We start from the raw sequence: 16822 nt of genomic DNA on the forward strand, positions 1-16822 counted from the left end.
CACGAGCGAATAAACGTTTCTTTGACTTTCTTTTTCTTCTCATTAATTGCTTCTTCTCTCTCATTTTCTTTTAAATTCTTACAACTCAAATCATGAAGAAAATGAAAGTGAATCAAACAAGAGAAAAGATACTTGGGTTTGGCAACCATATCAAACCCAAGCGACTTAAGTCTAGAAGCCACGTCAAACCTAAGTAGGTGGATTAGAGATGGGTAACATAAAGTTTGGACACCAAATTAATAGGCAGAATAGGAGAACTTTTAGTATGTTGAGTCAACATTTTATTAGAGGACAATAAGTATATCCTTGTATTGTTAACAAGAGAAGCTTGTAAGAGTAATTTTTCTTTGTTCTTGATCAAAGTTTTTTAAAGTTGCAAGAACGCGAGCATGTATCTAACAATTGATATCAACATAATAGAGTTTAGCATAAATTTTACATCTATTTATTGAAATTCAGTAGGTTGTGTTTAGCAAAGGTATTTGTTGCTTTTTTCTTAATAATACATCAGAAATCCACAACGAATTACTAGTTAGATGTCCTGAGACCATTCAACACATTTGCATGAGTATTTTGGTCCTCAACAAAACCATTACCTTTGCATGGCTCATAAAAATTATACAAATCCTAGGCATCAGACCCAAACTACTTGGGTCTGACAATAATTCCAGGTCTAAATGTCTTGGATCTAGCAACCACGTCAGGCTTAAGTGCCTTGGTTGCCAGGCCCAAGTGCCTTGGATGGCAACCATGGGAGGCCCAAGCTACTTGGGTCTAGCAACCATGTTTGAGCCGATATGGTTGCCAAACCCAACCCCTTGGGGCTTGCATGGTTTGTCGGACCGAAGACGCTTGGGTCTAGTAACTCTATGCAAGTGTATTGTAAACCAAGACATAATATATTATAGACTAGCATCGTAGATTTTCTAAGCTTTGAAGGCTTGGGATGAGGCTAATATTGTCTTTTCACATAAAGTTAAATTATCATTTTGCCATTAGGTTAAAAAAATTGAAGCCCTGGTTGTGAGGGGTACTTCAATATTTTTCATAGGCTCACTGGTCATTAAAATTTTGAGTGGGGGGTATTGTAATCTTTTCATATTTATTTGTATAGTAAAACTACTATTCTGCCCTTAAGATTAACAAAATTAAGACCAGTTACCAGGGTTTTTTTTTTTTTTACCTTTCACAAACTATTAAATAGTTCAAATACATCTTTAGCCTTGAAATAGACAAAAAATAAACTTTGCATATATGAGTATTTTTATTCTTTCACTGATTTTTTGTGTAATTTTCCATAATAATAGGGGCATTTTAGTATTTTGATATTGTTTTATTATTTTTAAATTTGAAAGCGTCGGACCCCCGTTTACTTGGATCTAATAAACATGTCGGACCCAACTTACTTGAGTGTCAGACCCAAGTAACATGGGTCTGACATGTTTGCCAATATGAGTCTAGCATGTTTGTCAGACTCAAGACACTTGAGTCTAGCATGACTGCCAAACCTAAGGTGTTTGGATCTGGCATGATTATTGTACCCACGTTGCTTAGATCTGGCAAAGAGTTAAGTGAAAGTTTAAAAATTAATTTACTTGGTTAGCTTTAAAAATATTATTGAAACATTATCTATACTCTTAATATTTTTATATATATTCTAAAAACAATTAATATTGATCCGCTTTAAAACAAAAACAATATACTGGTGTATATTTAAAATGGTCAAAAAAATATATCAATAATGAAAATAAAGATTACGAGAGGACATGGCAGGATAAATATTACAAATACATAAAATAGAAAAATATTAATGGTTTGTTTGGTTTCCTAGTTCAACTTGTATTTTAAAAATGATTTTTAAATTTCTTATTTTAAAAAAATATAAAATTAATGTTTATTTAATTATTTTTTATGATTTAATGTATTAATATAAAGAAATATAAAAGTATTTTTTATTAAAAAATACTTTCATAAAAACAACAACTATATTTTTAATCAAGGAAGAGACTCAGGGAAATAAAAGTCAATAGTAATTTTCTTAAATCCCTGCCAATCTCCTTCATTGTTCTAAACAACAACTCCATAAAAAAACACATATTTTTAGATTGTTGTCAGTGAAATTTATATTAGCATCAACCCTTCTTTCTCTCCCTTTATTTCTTTAAATAGTTTTAAATTTAATTTATATACTTAATGTCTTTAAGAATCCAAATAATTATAGATTTATATTTGTATGATTTAGATTTTATCGTTTTGTTGAGTTTTTCATCCTTAGTCTTGGAGTCTTTTTTATTTATTTTCTATTCATATAGTCTATGTGTTTATTTAAAGATACACGGACTAGAGAATGGATTTACAATTATGTTTATATTTAAAGATGTAGGGTTATCGAATCTCTTACTAAGAAAGTGTTTGTTGGTAACTTCCACGTTTATATTAAACCATAATTTTAAGGTGTTCGGTTAGCTACAAACCATACTTTTTAATTGCTGGGACCCACAATAACCCGTGTTCCAACCACGGGTTACGCAAAAACAACTCAAACTTGCTTTTAGCTTAACATAAAACTTTGGCAACACCAGTTACATAATTTTTAATTTTTTATTGTAAAAAATAACCCTTTGGTCTTCTCCTCTTATCGTTCTTTTACTGCTCTCTATTGTTCTTCCCTCTCATTCCAATCTCTCACAAACCTCACACACTCTTACCTTTTATAGCCAATTGGAGATCCAAATGTTCAAACCTTTAGGAATGTACCGTTGTCTGTCAACAGATCATTTGGGCTAAAGACTACCCATTTCCAACTCAAATCCCCGTCCTAAACTCAAACCATGCACTAGATCTGCTGACTTCTTCAAGTCTTTTCATAGTGATGGTGCTTCTTCATAACCCAGAAATGGTTGAAGACACATTAAAATTGATAATGATGTTCAAGGTAATTTTCTTGAGAATTTATTAAAAAAAACTTCATGTAACACAATTTTTCAATATTTGCAATAATCATTCTCTTCTTCTTTCTTTTTTTTTTCTATTTTTTTTTCATTTTATTTTGTTTCAAGAACCAAAGATCTAACATCTTTGTCTCTTGAAAAGCACAACAAACTCCCAATCTGTGTTGAGGTACATCCAACACTACATGACACGCTAGAATTGATGATGATGTTAAAGGTAATGTTCTTGAGAATATATTTCAACAACTTCATGTTACTAAAATCCCAAATATCATCAAGAATCATTCTCATCTTCTTTATATTATAATTTTTTAGCGTTCTGTTTTCTATTAGGAACCAAAGAGGGCTTAAAAATTTATCTCCTAGAAAGCACAACAAACACCTGCTCTCTATTTTGGTACATCTTACATTACAGGACTCAGTATCTTTGTTTTTGTTTTTTAAGTTACATGTTTTAATGTTTAGATCTAACCGGGAAAAAATTAAAGCCATGTCCTTGCGTATGCATTACCACTATATATGTCAATATTTGTATTTTCTAAGTTACATGTTTTAAGTTTTATATTTTTTTTGTTTGTAATATTATGAATTGTGTGCTACTTTATGTAGGATCAATCAATATCTTATGATTAACTGAACTTAATTATATGCTTTATAATTTGGTTTTCTTATTATGTAACTCTCTTTTCTAAACTTGCACGGGTTTCTTTTAATTGTTGTTTTTAGAAAACTTGGTTCAGTCCATGTCTGTTTTTTTGTTGTTGCATTGAGTGCTATAATATCATTTTATTTATTATTAATGTTAAATTCATATCATCAACTATATCAAACACCTTATGTTGTCAAATAACCATTAGTCATTGCTATTTTCACAAACCAAAACTGATACTCATTATCATAAAAAACTTTTGTATTGTCATCATCTTTTGTTGCATTGTCTTTAAGAAATTAACCTATTAATTGTATGTTAGAAAAAAAAACATTTTAACTGAGTACATGGAAGATTCTCAATCACAAGATAAGGCTTGTTGGACTAGAGAGATGTTGAACACATTTTGTGACATTTATATCAAAGGAATTGAGAAAGGTATGTGACCGAACACATATTTTAACAAAGCTGGATGGAAATATGATATGAATTGCTTTAAGGAGCAAATTGGCCATACATTAATGAAAGCATAATTAAAAAATAAATGGGATGAAATAAAAGAGGATTGGAGAATATGAAAAAAGTTGATTTCTGAATCGGAGTAGGCTGGAGTACTAAACTTGGAACAATTTCGATAACTGACGAGTGATGAAAATATAAAATCAAGGTTTGTTTTTGTTTTAGTATGTGTACAATTACTATAAATTATTTTATTATTTGTTCTTACAATTATTATGATTCATTTATATCTTTATTTTTTGTATGAGATACGAGGAGCTAGAGAGTTTAGGCATTCTAGTATCGATCCTGTATTGTGTTGTAAATATGATATCATATTTACAAACATTATGGCTACAGGTTTGTATGCTTGGGCTCCATCATAGGGTTTGAATTTTGATGATGATGGTTTAGGTGAAAGGAGAAAAAAATGCTACTAATAAGGATCCATATCTAGACGAAGGTAGTGGTGATTCGGAAGAGGATACTTTATCAAAATTTATAAAGGATGTCAATAATATGGTTGATGGTGTAAACTTTATCAATAGTAATAGCAATCTTAGTAGTGGTAGTGGAAAGAAAAAAGGTGTTTAACAATGTACATAAAAGAGTGAAAAAAAAGGGTTAAGGAATGAGAGCGCGACTGTTTTCGTGTTTAGATCAATTGGTTGATAGTGTATCTACTAGGAGTGAATGCACATCAAGTGGTTGGGATAAAAAAAAAAAAAAGATGTAGCATATAAGAGGTCATAAAGGAGTTTCACTCCATTGAGAAAGTGGTTTTCGGTAGTGAGTTTTATTGTTTTGCAACTTAGTTTTTCATGGTTAGAAGCAGGAGGGAAATGTAGGCAGCAATTAGAGATAAGAAAAGAAAATTTCAATGGCTGAAATTAATGTTCGAGAAGAGATCAAATGTAAAACTTAATGCAAGTGTAAATATGATATAATGTACTTACAGTTATCTCTATGCTATTTCTCAGCAATTGAAGTTGATTGTATTGTCATATATGTTTTGCAGTATTATATGAATTTTATATTTGAAGTTAAGAGTTGTTGGATAGGATATTATATTGATTTGGTCATTGTATTTTAATGCTTCATAAACATAATTTTCTTGTTTGAACTGTCGTGAACATATTTTGGTGGTGTGTGTTTTAACAGTTACAAGAGCAAAACTTTGCTTCGATATGTTGATCTGCATGTCAATGTTGTTGTTGTTGTGTTGTTGTTCATTACTGTTTAAATTTAATGTTTGCAACTGAGTATGAGATTCAATGTGCGGGATTATGATTTATTTTTCAAATAACATGTTATAACGTATAATATGTTGATGTATTGCATTTTATTAGTGACTGTTGGATAATGGTTCCTATTGGAAGGTGGAAAATTAGGTGGGAATGCCTCCTGTTACAAGCAGGAATTATAGGTGTTGAATGTGGTTTGAATGACTATTAACATTTGTTCTCTTTCCTGTTGCAATTTGGAATTATATGTTGGGAAGTTAGTTTGAATCGCTGTTAACATGTGGATTGTTTGCTTTTGGAGTTTGGAATTATAGGTGTAAAGTTGGTTTGAATTGCTGTTAAATTTTAGCATGTTTATGTTGATTTCTTTATGTCATTGGTTGCCTATTTAAAGCACACTACCAATTACAACACATTCATTTCAGCTGCCAACATATAACAAGTTTGCACTTGAATTGCATGATTTTAAAAAGGTTAGTTGTTATTTTTCAAGTTATATATAAAATAACTTTTATGTACAATCATGACCTTATGTTTTTCTTTTTTAAATCCTCATTTCATCTCAATTAATTGACCACATTTTCGTAAACTTAACTTTCATAATTGATCTTATATACCATAAGATATGTTCAATTAAACCCATTTATATAATTAAAAGCTCATATATAAGTACTCTTGTTTTGCACACAATATTGTATTAATTAATTATTACTAAACGATCTACGATAATTTAGGAATGCTTCATAATTTCTGTTTTGGTATAAGTTCAGGTTGGCATGAAATTTTAATATTCAAAACAGATTCCTCCATCTAAATGTATTTGTGGCAATTTCACACATGAAAAAAGTTGTTGTGTTTGTAGATATGGATGCAAATTAGTTTAATAATCTATTTGATGATGAGTATGACAATGTTATGAATAATGTTGTTCAATATGTTTCAAATGGTTTTGGTAGTACAAGTACTGGTAGTGTTTTAGATGCAGTAGTAGTGCTGGTAATGACAACAATACAAATGATGATGACAACAATGAAAATAAACACGATGATAAGAGGAAGGAGATTTGTTTTGGCTTATAGAGTGTGATCATAATAAACTATTGTTATGCACGACTGGAGAACTTGCTTTTTATTATAATAATTATATTTATAAAGAACCATGTATGGTTTCATACAACACAAAAATGAGATGGTTGAATGAAATTTTAAATGGTCATTAGATACGTTGTGTTAACATTTTAGGATAGATGCAAACATATTACATAGTCTGTGTGTTGATTTAGAAATGTTGTATGGGCTAAAGCATTCTAAGAGGATGAATGTTATTAAAAAGGTATGCATGTTTCTCTATACTTTAGCTTTAGGAGCTTGAAACAGAGAAGTTCAGGGGAGATTTCAACATTTAGGTGAAACCATAAGCAGATATTTCAACGAAGTTCTCAAGTCGATGTGCTTGCTAGCTGTTGAATTAATCAAACCAGTAGATCCAAAATTCTCCATAACACCAACAAAAATCGTAATGAATCCAAGATATATGTCACATTTCAAGATGAAAAATAATTTTTCTAAGTTATTAAATAATTGAAAAGGTTACAAAGAAATATTTTAACTACATTTCAATTGATTGGTAAACTTTTTTTTTATTTTTTATGTAGAATTGTATTAGAGTGATTGATGGAACACATTTACGTGCTTATGTATCACAAGAAAATCAAATATCATTTATTAGCAGAAAAGGTGTACCCACTCAAAATATAATGGCAGCATGTAGCTTTGACATGTAATTTATATTTATTTAGGCTGGGTAGGAAGGTAGTGCACACGATACAAGAATATTTCTTGAGGTGATTGACAATCCAAATATAAGATTTCTTAAGCCACCAAAAGGTATTGAGAAATAAAAACATGAGGGTGTTATTAAATTTGAATAATTTTCTTTTCGGTCTGTAATAGGAATTAAGTTTTGAACGAATATTATCTTGATGCGGGGAAGTATTATCTTGTTAATTTGGGATATCCAGATGAGTATGGTTATTTGGAGCCATATAAAGGTGAGATATATTATCTGCCAGAATCTAATCGACAAGGAAAACTGTAAAGTCGGGAAGAAATATTCAATCGTGTCCATTCATTCTTGTGATGTGTAATAAAACATACTTTTGGAGTTTGGAAGAAAATGTGGAGAATCTTGCCAAACATGCTTGTGTTTCCTTATAAAACATAAGTTCAAATTGTTGTCATATCAATGACATTATACAACTACATACGAAGGAAGTCAATCCAATATATTGCATTTAATGAGTTTAATCATCATTCTGATTTTGTTTCTAATTATATTTTAATAACCAATGTGGTTCTACGATCATAAACACGTTAGCACCAGAGGGTTTCATGTATGGATTATATTCGTGATGTCATAGCAACAAGTTTGATGAGGCAATAATGTTTTCTTTTTTAAAAAATGATTAGTTTCTTTTTATGCCGATTAATTTATGTTTTTTTTAGTCATTTTATGTATAACATCAATCCCAACCATAATTTTAACCAAATATATTATGATATGATTTTGGAAAAAAAAAGTCAAACCACACTTTTAATTAAATACACATTTTATATAAACCAACAACAACAAAAGTGATTTTTTTCAAAATTACTTTTATCAAACCACAATCACAATAATTACCACAGAAACAAACACTCTCTAGGTAGTGACTTTGGAATATGACTATAGTCTTAGTTTTTTTTTTTGGTTAACAGGGTCTAGTAATGCAACATGTTCTAAAATTGAGATAAATAAAAAAAAATTAATTGATGACGACATTTTACTTGTAATTTTGACTATCACTTTTTTATTTATTGAGTATATTTTTTATTATATTAGATTTAATTTTTATATTTGTTATTTTTTTTCTGGGTCTTATGAAAATTGCAATGCTCATTAATATAAATAACAATTTAACCCAAATATAATCCCAAACTTAATGGATATTTATATGAAGAGAATATGATTATTTTTAGATAGTTATCATATTTCATAATTAATAATAAATATGACATGAATATTGTCAGATTAATTAAATTTCTCGACTCAACACACACACACATGTGTGTGTGTATATATTATTTTACATTGAATAGCAAACAATATAGTGTTGGATATGCAGGATCCAATAAATAACATATATAATAAATAATAAGTAAACTATAAATACAATAAAAAATAAATTTTTAAAGTTTGTTTGTTTATGTGATTGTGTTTTGTTCCAATCATATATTCAATCCAATTTGTTTAATAAAAAAAGCTTTATAATTTTACATGCTCATACCAGGAAATTTTTTTTAGGCCTTGAAAAGGTACAATATATACATGTAATTCTTTTATTTTACATTGAATAATAAATAATATGTAAATATTTTTATATATAATAAATAAATTATAAGTTTAATAAAAAAAATAAATCTTTAAGGTTTGTTTGTATATATAGTTGTATTTTATTCCAACCACATATTCAATGTAGGCCGATTAATAAAATAACTTTATAATTTTAAATATTTATACCTTAAATATTTTTTTAGACCTTGAAAAATTATATATTTATTTATTTAAAATGCTTAATCATCGTTACGAATGAAAATAATGTTTGAAATTATAATATTAAATGTCTAATAAAATATTTTTGATTAGAAAATAAATAAAAATAATATTTTTATTTATTTTTCTATTTTTAACTATAAAAAAACTAAAAAAAGTCTGACTGCACTCTTAAACAGTGCCGAAATCACATTTTCTTATAAAAAAATGAAGAGAGTGAGAGAAGGAATTGACTTAGCATTGACTGATCAACAGACCTCAGAGAGACCTGATTCTCATCTTTCTCTGTTTTCTTTTCCTTTCTTGAATGCATGCCAGTGAGTGAAGTGAGTGAAGCTATTCCGTGGGATTTTCATTTTGGGTGCTGGGTTGTTTCTACTTTCTCTAGTGAGTCTCTCTTTCTCCCTCATTTGCAGTCTTCCCTTTCCCTTTTCTTTTTGTTTGCTTGATCCTTTGCTTGCTGTTTGGTTGGGTCTTTTTAAGATGTTGTATAGATAAGCGATACCTATCGCGCGATAACTGTTGTAAACCTTCAGATTTGTGCGTCCGAGTTTTGTTTTCTTGCCTCTACATTATTGTCTGTATTTTCCATGCTGATCATCTTCTTTTTCATCTATTTTACTTGGGTGTCGTCGGATTTTTTTCTCTTGTTGTTATGTGATTTTATCTGTAAAATCTTGAGTGTAACTTCTTTGCTCTTTTGGCACTTCTGGCTCTTACCTTATCAACTATAAAGTCACGATTTGTATCGAGAGAGAATGTTTGTGTGGACAGTGATCCAGTACTTGATTAAGATTTTATGTGAATTGTAGAGATGGCATTGCCATAATGGTAAGTGAGTGAGGGTTATCTGACAAGGATGCATGGACAGAATATAATTCTTTAAGATGAAGGAAATTCTAAGAAACTGAAACGTTTAATTTTTCTTACTTAATTCAGTGGATTGTTGTTATATTCCCTCATGGCTCAAGCATTTTTGATGACTTTGGAAAGAAAATCTCAATTTTGCTTCCCTATGTTGCTTCCGTAGGGGGTCTATAGTATCCAAAAATGATTTCACTTTGAGAATGTACTAGTAATTACAGGTCCTTTTTCTGAAGGATGTGGGTCTGCTTGGATTCTTGACATATTTTCCATGGTACATAGGAACATTTCAGATGTCTTGCACTAAATTTTGTTTGTGATTGCATGATAATGCCTGTAACAAAAGGATTTATTGAGCCTTTTTTAGCTTTTGCTGTGAAGAAGAATCTTCCCTTACAAATCTGAAACCAGTATATTTTGTTGTTTAGGTGGACTTCATAGTTACTTGGATGAGTAAGACAGTTCAAGTTTCTGGGTTCCCTTCTTGCACTACGGCAGGAGTAGTGCAGGTGTTTTTGGAATCACATACTGGTGGTGGAACTGTTGAAGCAGTTAAGATCAGGGAAACAAGAACGCGAGGTGCAAGGAAATACGCTATTGTCCAATTCACAACCACAAGAGCTGCTGAACAGATTATCTCCTTAGCTAATCAACGCCTGTGGTATGGTCATTCATATCTTAATGCTCGGCCAATGGATCGTGATATAATACCACAGCCCAGATCCTTTTTGCATACCGTGGAAAGTGTGACACTTCACTTTGGCTATCAGACTTCTAAAGAGAAGTTTTCTGCTCTCTGGAGCGGGAACAATGTTTCTGTGAATTTTGGACTGGGAATGAGGAAGTTACATTTTTTCCTGTCACATAATCTAGCTGAATACAAGCTTAACCTTCTCTTTGAGAACATTTGGCAGATTGAACTGCATCGCCCTCGTGGCCAAACTGTGAAGTATCTTCTAATTCAGGTTGTATTTAAATACCCTTGTTATTGTTGAAAATGCGTTGTTATTTTCTGTTAACGTTTTGCTGCTAGAGAAAATTGGTTTTCCTTTGACATCCATACCTGTTAGACAATGGTTATCGAGGAAGGGTGAAATCCCTATTCTCTCTGGTTCTTGATTTATCTGATTGTTGGAACAGGATGACAAAATTAAACTGTTCAAAAGAGAATCCAGTTTAATCTGTTAGATTTCAGAAAAATATTGTGCATATGTTCTTAAAGAATTTATACTGATTGGCATGTGGGGCAGCACAATTATTCATGGAGTGGAAATTGTAGTTAGAAAGGAATTATTATGAATTTTGTGGGGGGGGGGGGGGGTTTGTTTGGCAGCAGAGTCAGATTATCCCTTCTCCGTTTCCTTTCTAATGGTTTCCACTCCATTTAAGTTGTGATTTTTTTTTAAGTTTGTAGATATTTTTCACCTTTGCATTTAGCTTTTCATGTATTTATCTTTCTTGGTGTTTTGCATTCATCATTTTTGTGTATATGAGCTGCAAATTCTTTGAGGGGATAAAAAAAATTAAATGTTCTTGATATATACACTTGGAATATTTTTTTTTTTCCATGAAATTTTGAAGTGATTTATCTAGGTTACTTCTTCAGCTGAGGTGCTGACCCCAGTTTTTTCTGTTAATGTGATTTTGTTGAGTTGAGTTATGTGTGTTGTTAAAGTTGCTTTGAGAGAAACTGTTAGTCAGGCTAAATGCGATGCATGTGTTAATTGAACAATTTATGCTGTTAGTGCCTGTTGCTTGCAAGAATTTATATGGGAATTATGGTTTCAATGCTATGAAAATTTGAGCTGTTTGCTGATGTGTACAATTACATCTAGTAGATTAGGTCATGTTAGTTGTTGCTTTACAATGCATTTCCTCATTTGGTCCATTCATGAAATTGACAAAGAAATGTTTATATTTTTTTTTTGTTTCTTTTCATCTTATAGTTATATGGCGCACCTCGGATTTATGAGAGAGAGGTACCCTCTTCGTCGAATGTATTTGAGGATCCACTTCTCAATTATTTTAGGGATGTTCCTGATGAACAGTGGGTCAGGACAACTGATTTTACTCCATCATGCTGCATTGGGCATTCATCTTCATTATGTTTGGAACTTCCTAGTCATCTACAACTTCCAAATTTCAACGAGAACTTTTTCTACTATAAAGAAAATGAAGGAACATTTGTTTTGGAGAGTGGTTCGACCTTTTCTCGCAATCTGGATCTAGTCCCCATTGTTGGCCCATCCTCAGGTGTTAATTTGCCTTATAACATCTTATTTAGGGTTAATTTGTTGGTTCAGAATGGGTGCCTTGCAGGGTCAATGCTCGATGATATTTTTTACAGGTTGGTTGATCCAAATAGAATGCCTGTCCGTTGCATAGAGTATGCCCTTGAGAAGCTATATCACCTGAAAGAATGTTGTTATGAACCTTCCAAGTGGTTCAATGAACAGTACAAAAAGTATCTTACCTCAGGAAACCCTCCAAGGTCACCTGTACTATCCTTAGATGCTGGTTTGGTATATGTTTACAAGGTTCAAATAACTCCTTGTAAAGTGTTTTTCTTTGGTCCAGAGGTTAATGTCTCAAATCGTGTACTTCGCGAATATCCAGAAGACATTGATAACTTTCTTCGTGTTTCTTTTGTTGATGAGGAGTTAGAGAAAATTCACTCAACAGATGTATCTCCGCGAACATCTTCTAGAAATGAGCTTAGGAGAACTGCGATATACAACAGGATTCTTTCCACTCTGCAAAATGGTATAGTTATTGGTGATAAGAAGTTTGAGTTCCTTGCCTTTTCATCCAGTCAATTGCGAGAGAATTCATGCTGGATGTTTGCTTCAAGACTCGGGCTCACTGCTGCAGATATAAGGGGATGGATGGGCAGTTTTCATCAGATTAGAAATGTGGCTAGGTATGCTGCCAGACTGGGTCAATCCTTCAGTTCATCCACTGAAACTCTGAGTGTTCGCAGGCATGAAATTAAGATTATTCCGGACATAGAAGTTTCAAGGGAGGGAACTAGATATTTGTTCTCTGATGGTATTGGCAAAATATCTGCTGAATTTGCAAGGAAAGTGGCCATAAAATGTGGCTGCAAAGGTTTCACTCCATCTGCATTTCAGATTCGATATGCTGGCTATAAAGGTGTAGTGGCAGTTGATCCAACTTCAACAAAAAAATTATCATTGAGGAGGAGTATGTTAAAATATGAGTCTGAAAACACAAAACTGGATGTTCTAGCACATAGCAAATATCAGCCTTGTTTTCTGAATCGCCAACTCATTACTCTTCTTTCTACTCTTGGAGTTCCAGATCATCATTTTGAGAGAAAGCAGAGAGAAGCTGTAGATCAACTTGATGCTATCTTGACAGATCCATTAAGGGCACAGGAGGCACTGGAGTTGATGTCTCCAGGAGAGAATACCAACATTCTCAAGGAAATGCTTTTGTGTGGTTATCAGCCTGATGCTGAACCATTCCTTTCGATGATGCTCCAAACATTCCGGGCATCGAAGTTGCTGGAATTACGGACAAAAACAAGGATATTTATTCCAAATGGAAGATCAATGATGGGATGTCTAGATGAAACTATAACCTTGGAATATGGGCAGGTATTTGTACAATTTTCTGGCTCTAGATTTCAGAACTTGTATGATAGTTCTGACATGTTCAGTGAAAGAGGACGAGGACAGTGTTATCTGATTGAGGGAAGTGTAGTGGTGGCCAAAAACCCTTGCTTGCACCCAGGTGATGTGCGCATTTTAAAGGCAGTGGATGTGCCAGCTTTGCACCATATGGTTGATTGTGTTGTTTTTCCGCAGAAAGGTCCAAGGTAAATCCTGCTACTTGTTTCCTTTTGCAACAATACACCCCAGATCACTTTTTGGGAAGATGTCAGTTTAGTTTGAGTTTCAGTTGTGCATGTTGTAGCTTTCACTATTTCTTATGACTCTTGAGACCATAAGTTTTCTGGTAAAGCACCTATCCAAAATTTCTCAGCATCATAACATATTCTGCAGAGAGCCATAAAATAAACACAGGTACTTGTGCGCACACACAAACATGGGAAATTCGGTGGGAAAAGTTTGTGCTTCCTTCCATATTTTATGCGAGTCTTGTGATGGGAGAGTTGGTGATTTCTTCTTTGCTAACTGGCATTAACAGTTCATCACTGCAGTCGTAACTTTTTCTTGTCTATTTCATAGAGCTCTTTTGTCTTTTAAGCTGTAACTGTGTTGCAACTTTTCTTCTAAATTTGCAAGACAGACAACCGAAGGGGTACCCTTTTTAGTATGCTAGTTTTGTGGTAAACTCGCAGAAAAAGTATGCCTACCCTTAGTATATAGACTAATTGTGCTACACTTGATAACTCTTCTATAAAGCTTTTATGTGTAGAAATTTCTATTGACATCAATGTCTATAATCCTAGACCTCACCCAAATGAATGCTCTGGAAGTGATTTGGATGGAGATATATATTTTGTCTGTTGGGATCCGGAGTTGATTCCTAGTCAGCAAATCTCACCAATGGACTATACCCCAGAGCCCACTCTGCAGCTGGATCATGATGTTACTATTGAGGTATTTCTCCATATGTGAGGTGTTTTGAGAAATTATCTGTTATAGAATAGCATATTTCTCAATTTATTTCCTATTAAGATTTCTAAGCATTTCAATTTGTGTGCTACAATCCATCTTTTCAAATTTGGATTATCTTATGTTTGGAAGGGAACATGATTGATCATGTTACAAATCCCACCACTAATTTTGAATTGCATGATCTAGAATAGGTGAGGAAAAAAAAGGAGTTAAAGTTGTTGCCATTTTTAAGTTTTGACAACCACTAAAATCATGTCCATTCATTTTGAATTTAGATTTAAATTCAAGTAACATGACAGAATATAAATATGAGAGGATCCCAATTCCATCTTTCTGCAGTATTTTACACGGACCACACCCCAGAAGCCAGTTTGTGAATTAACTATCACTCTTCAAACTCAGCATGTTCGTTTGCTCAAGATGTGTTCGTAGTTATGTCATGTCCAGCAAAGTCCATGTGAGACCAATGATAACAAGTTACACATTAAACTATTTGTCAAACTATCATCTTCAGATTGGAGAGTTCCATATTGATGTATTCTCACATTAGTCCTATATATACAAAGGGAATTAATTCAACAGAGACATGAAAGTTTATTTTTCTTACATGATGTAGTGGTTTAAACAATTTAGTAGAGAGACAATAGAAAAGTTCAAGGGGAGTTGTTGTTTTAACCGTTTCTTGAATCAGAGGAAAGCCACAGACAGGGTTTTGACATGTGCGATTTGGCATTTGTTATCTAACACTTTTGTCTTAATTTGGTTTGAGATAAACGGGAGCTACACCAAACTTCTAGCTGTTATGTGATAAGAAGAAAAGGAGAACACAGGAGTAACTAAATCCAATAGCTGCAAAGAATAGTGTAAATTTGCTAATAGTTTCACAGCCCGCTCTATATTGCATTTGACCAATAAAAGATATAAGCATATGCCACTCTTGGAAGTCCTTTAGAATGACGAGTTGTTGAGTTGCACAACTGTCGTGCTTTTCAGCTTTCCATTGGAATTTTCTTGTGCTGTTGCTATAAACTTGCGTTTCTCTTTTGCTTAGAGATCTACATTTTGTTGGTTCAGGAAGTCGAGGAGTATTTCACAAACTACATAGTTAATGACAGCTTGGGAATAATTGCAAATGCTCACACTGCCTTTGCTGATAAAGAAGCTCTCAAAGCAATGAGTGAACCATGCGTAGAGCTTGCACGTAAATTTTCAATTGCGGTTGACTTTCCAAAGACTGGAGTACCAGCTGAAATACCTTCTAATCTTCGTCCAAGAGAATATCCTGACTTTATGGAAAAGCCTGACAAACCCTCCTATGAATCACGTAATGTGATTGGAAAGCTTTTCCGAGAAGTGAAAGACATTGCGCCACGTACAAGCTCTATTAGGTCATTTACATCAGATGTGGCGAGGCGGTGTTATGACCCTGATATGGAAGTTGATGGCTTTGAGGATTACATAGATGATGCCTTTTATTACAAAAGCAATTATGATTACAAGCTGGGCAATCTTATGGAGTATTATGGCATCAAAACTGAGGCAGAACTTCTTAGTGGAAGTTTCATGAAAATGTCAAAATCTTTCACGAAGAAAAGGGATGCAGAGGCGATTGGAATGGCAGTAAGGTCTTTGAGAAAAGAGGCTAGGTCCTGGTTCAATGAAAAGGGAAGCGGGTTAGATTCTCAAGCTGATGATGTAGACGCAAAAGCCTCAGCCTGGTACCATGTCACATATCATCATAATTATTGGGGTTGCTACAACGAGGGAATGAATCGAGACCATTTTCTTAGTTTTCCATGGTGTGTCTATGATAAGCTGATCCAGATCAAGAGGAATAGTTCAAGAATTAGAAGATCTCTAAATTTGCCTTCTGTCGAACGTCAATTCAGTCGCGGATTACATTTGAGTTAAGAAGACTGCTTGAAACAGGTGAAATATATGTCCAGCTTGTGTCTTCTAGTTAATGACATACCATGCGTGCGTGCGTGTGTATATATGTGTGTGTGTGTGTTTGTGTGCGCGCATAGGATATCCGAGTGAGAATTTCCACTTTGAGTTTGCTATATTATCTGATGTAAAACTTTGGAAAGTCCATGGTCATGCATGGGATGAATGTTGCTTATCTGTTATTTAATGACCGGGGACGTTATTACAAGTGACAGTTAACCGTTGTTCTGAAACGCCGATGACAGCCAATCCGTACATATGAATGTTGCTTTCTCGAATAGGAACCTCATAATCACCACTGAAAAGCTGCAGCATTTCCTTGAACAAAGGCCATGAGGCAGCAACTTCGAAGTCCCTCTAGCAGCATTAATAAAAAAAACCATGCAATCTAACTCCAATTCAATTTGTTTATACCCATGATGCAAGCTAATCTCAACCCAAGGATAGCAGCCCATAACACGGCCTTCATGA

General features: G+C 33.0%; 1 protein-coding gene across 1 annotated transcript; it reads left to right on the plus strand.

The window, feature by feature from the left end:
- Positions 1 to 9157: 9157 nt before the first annotated feature.
- LOC118054358 (RNA-dependent RNA polymerase 1) lies at positions 9158 to 16565 on the plus strand. Its single transcript, XM_035065921.2, has 5 exons — positions 9158 to 9320; positions 10226 to 10762; positions 11744 to 13638; positions 14236 to 14386; positions 15479 to 16565. Exons 2-5 carry the CDS (start codon positions 10247 to 10249, stop codon positions 16313 to 16315), a joined length of 3399 nt encoding a protein of 1132 aa, XP_034921812.1. The 5' UTR covers positions 9158 to 9320; positions 10226 to 10246; the 3' UTR covers positions 16316 to 16565.
- The last annotated feature ends 257 nt before the right edge of the window (positions 16566 to 16822 follow it).

Source organism: Populus alba, chromosome 8 (assembly GCF_005239225.2).
Source record: "Populus alba chromosome 8, ASM523922v2, whole genome shotgun sequence".
Lineage (NCBI taxonomy): Eukaryota > Viridiplantae > Streptophyta > Magnoliopsida > Malpighiales > Salicaceae > Populus > Populus alba.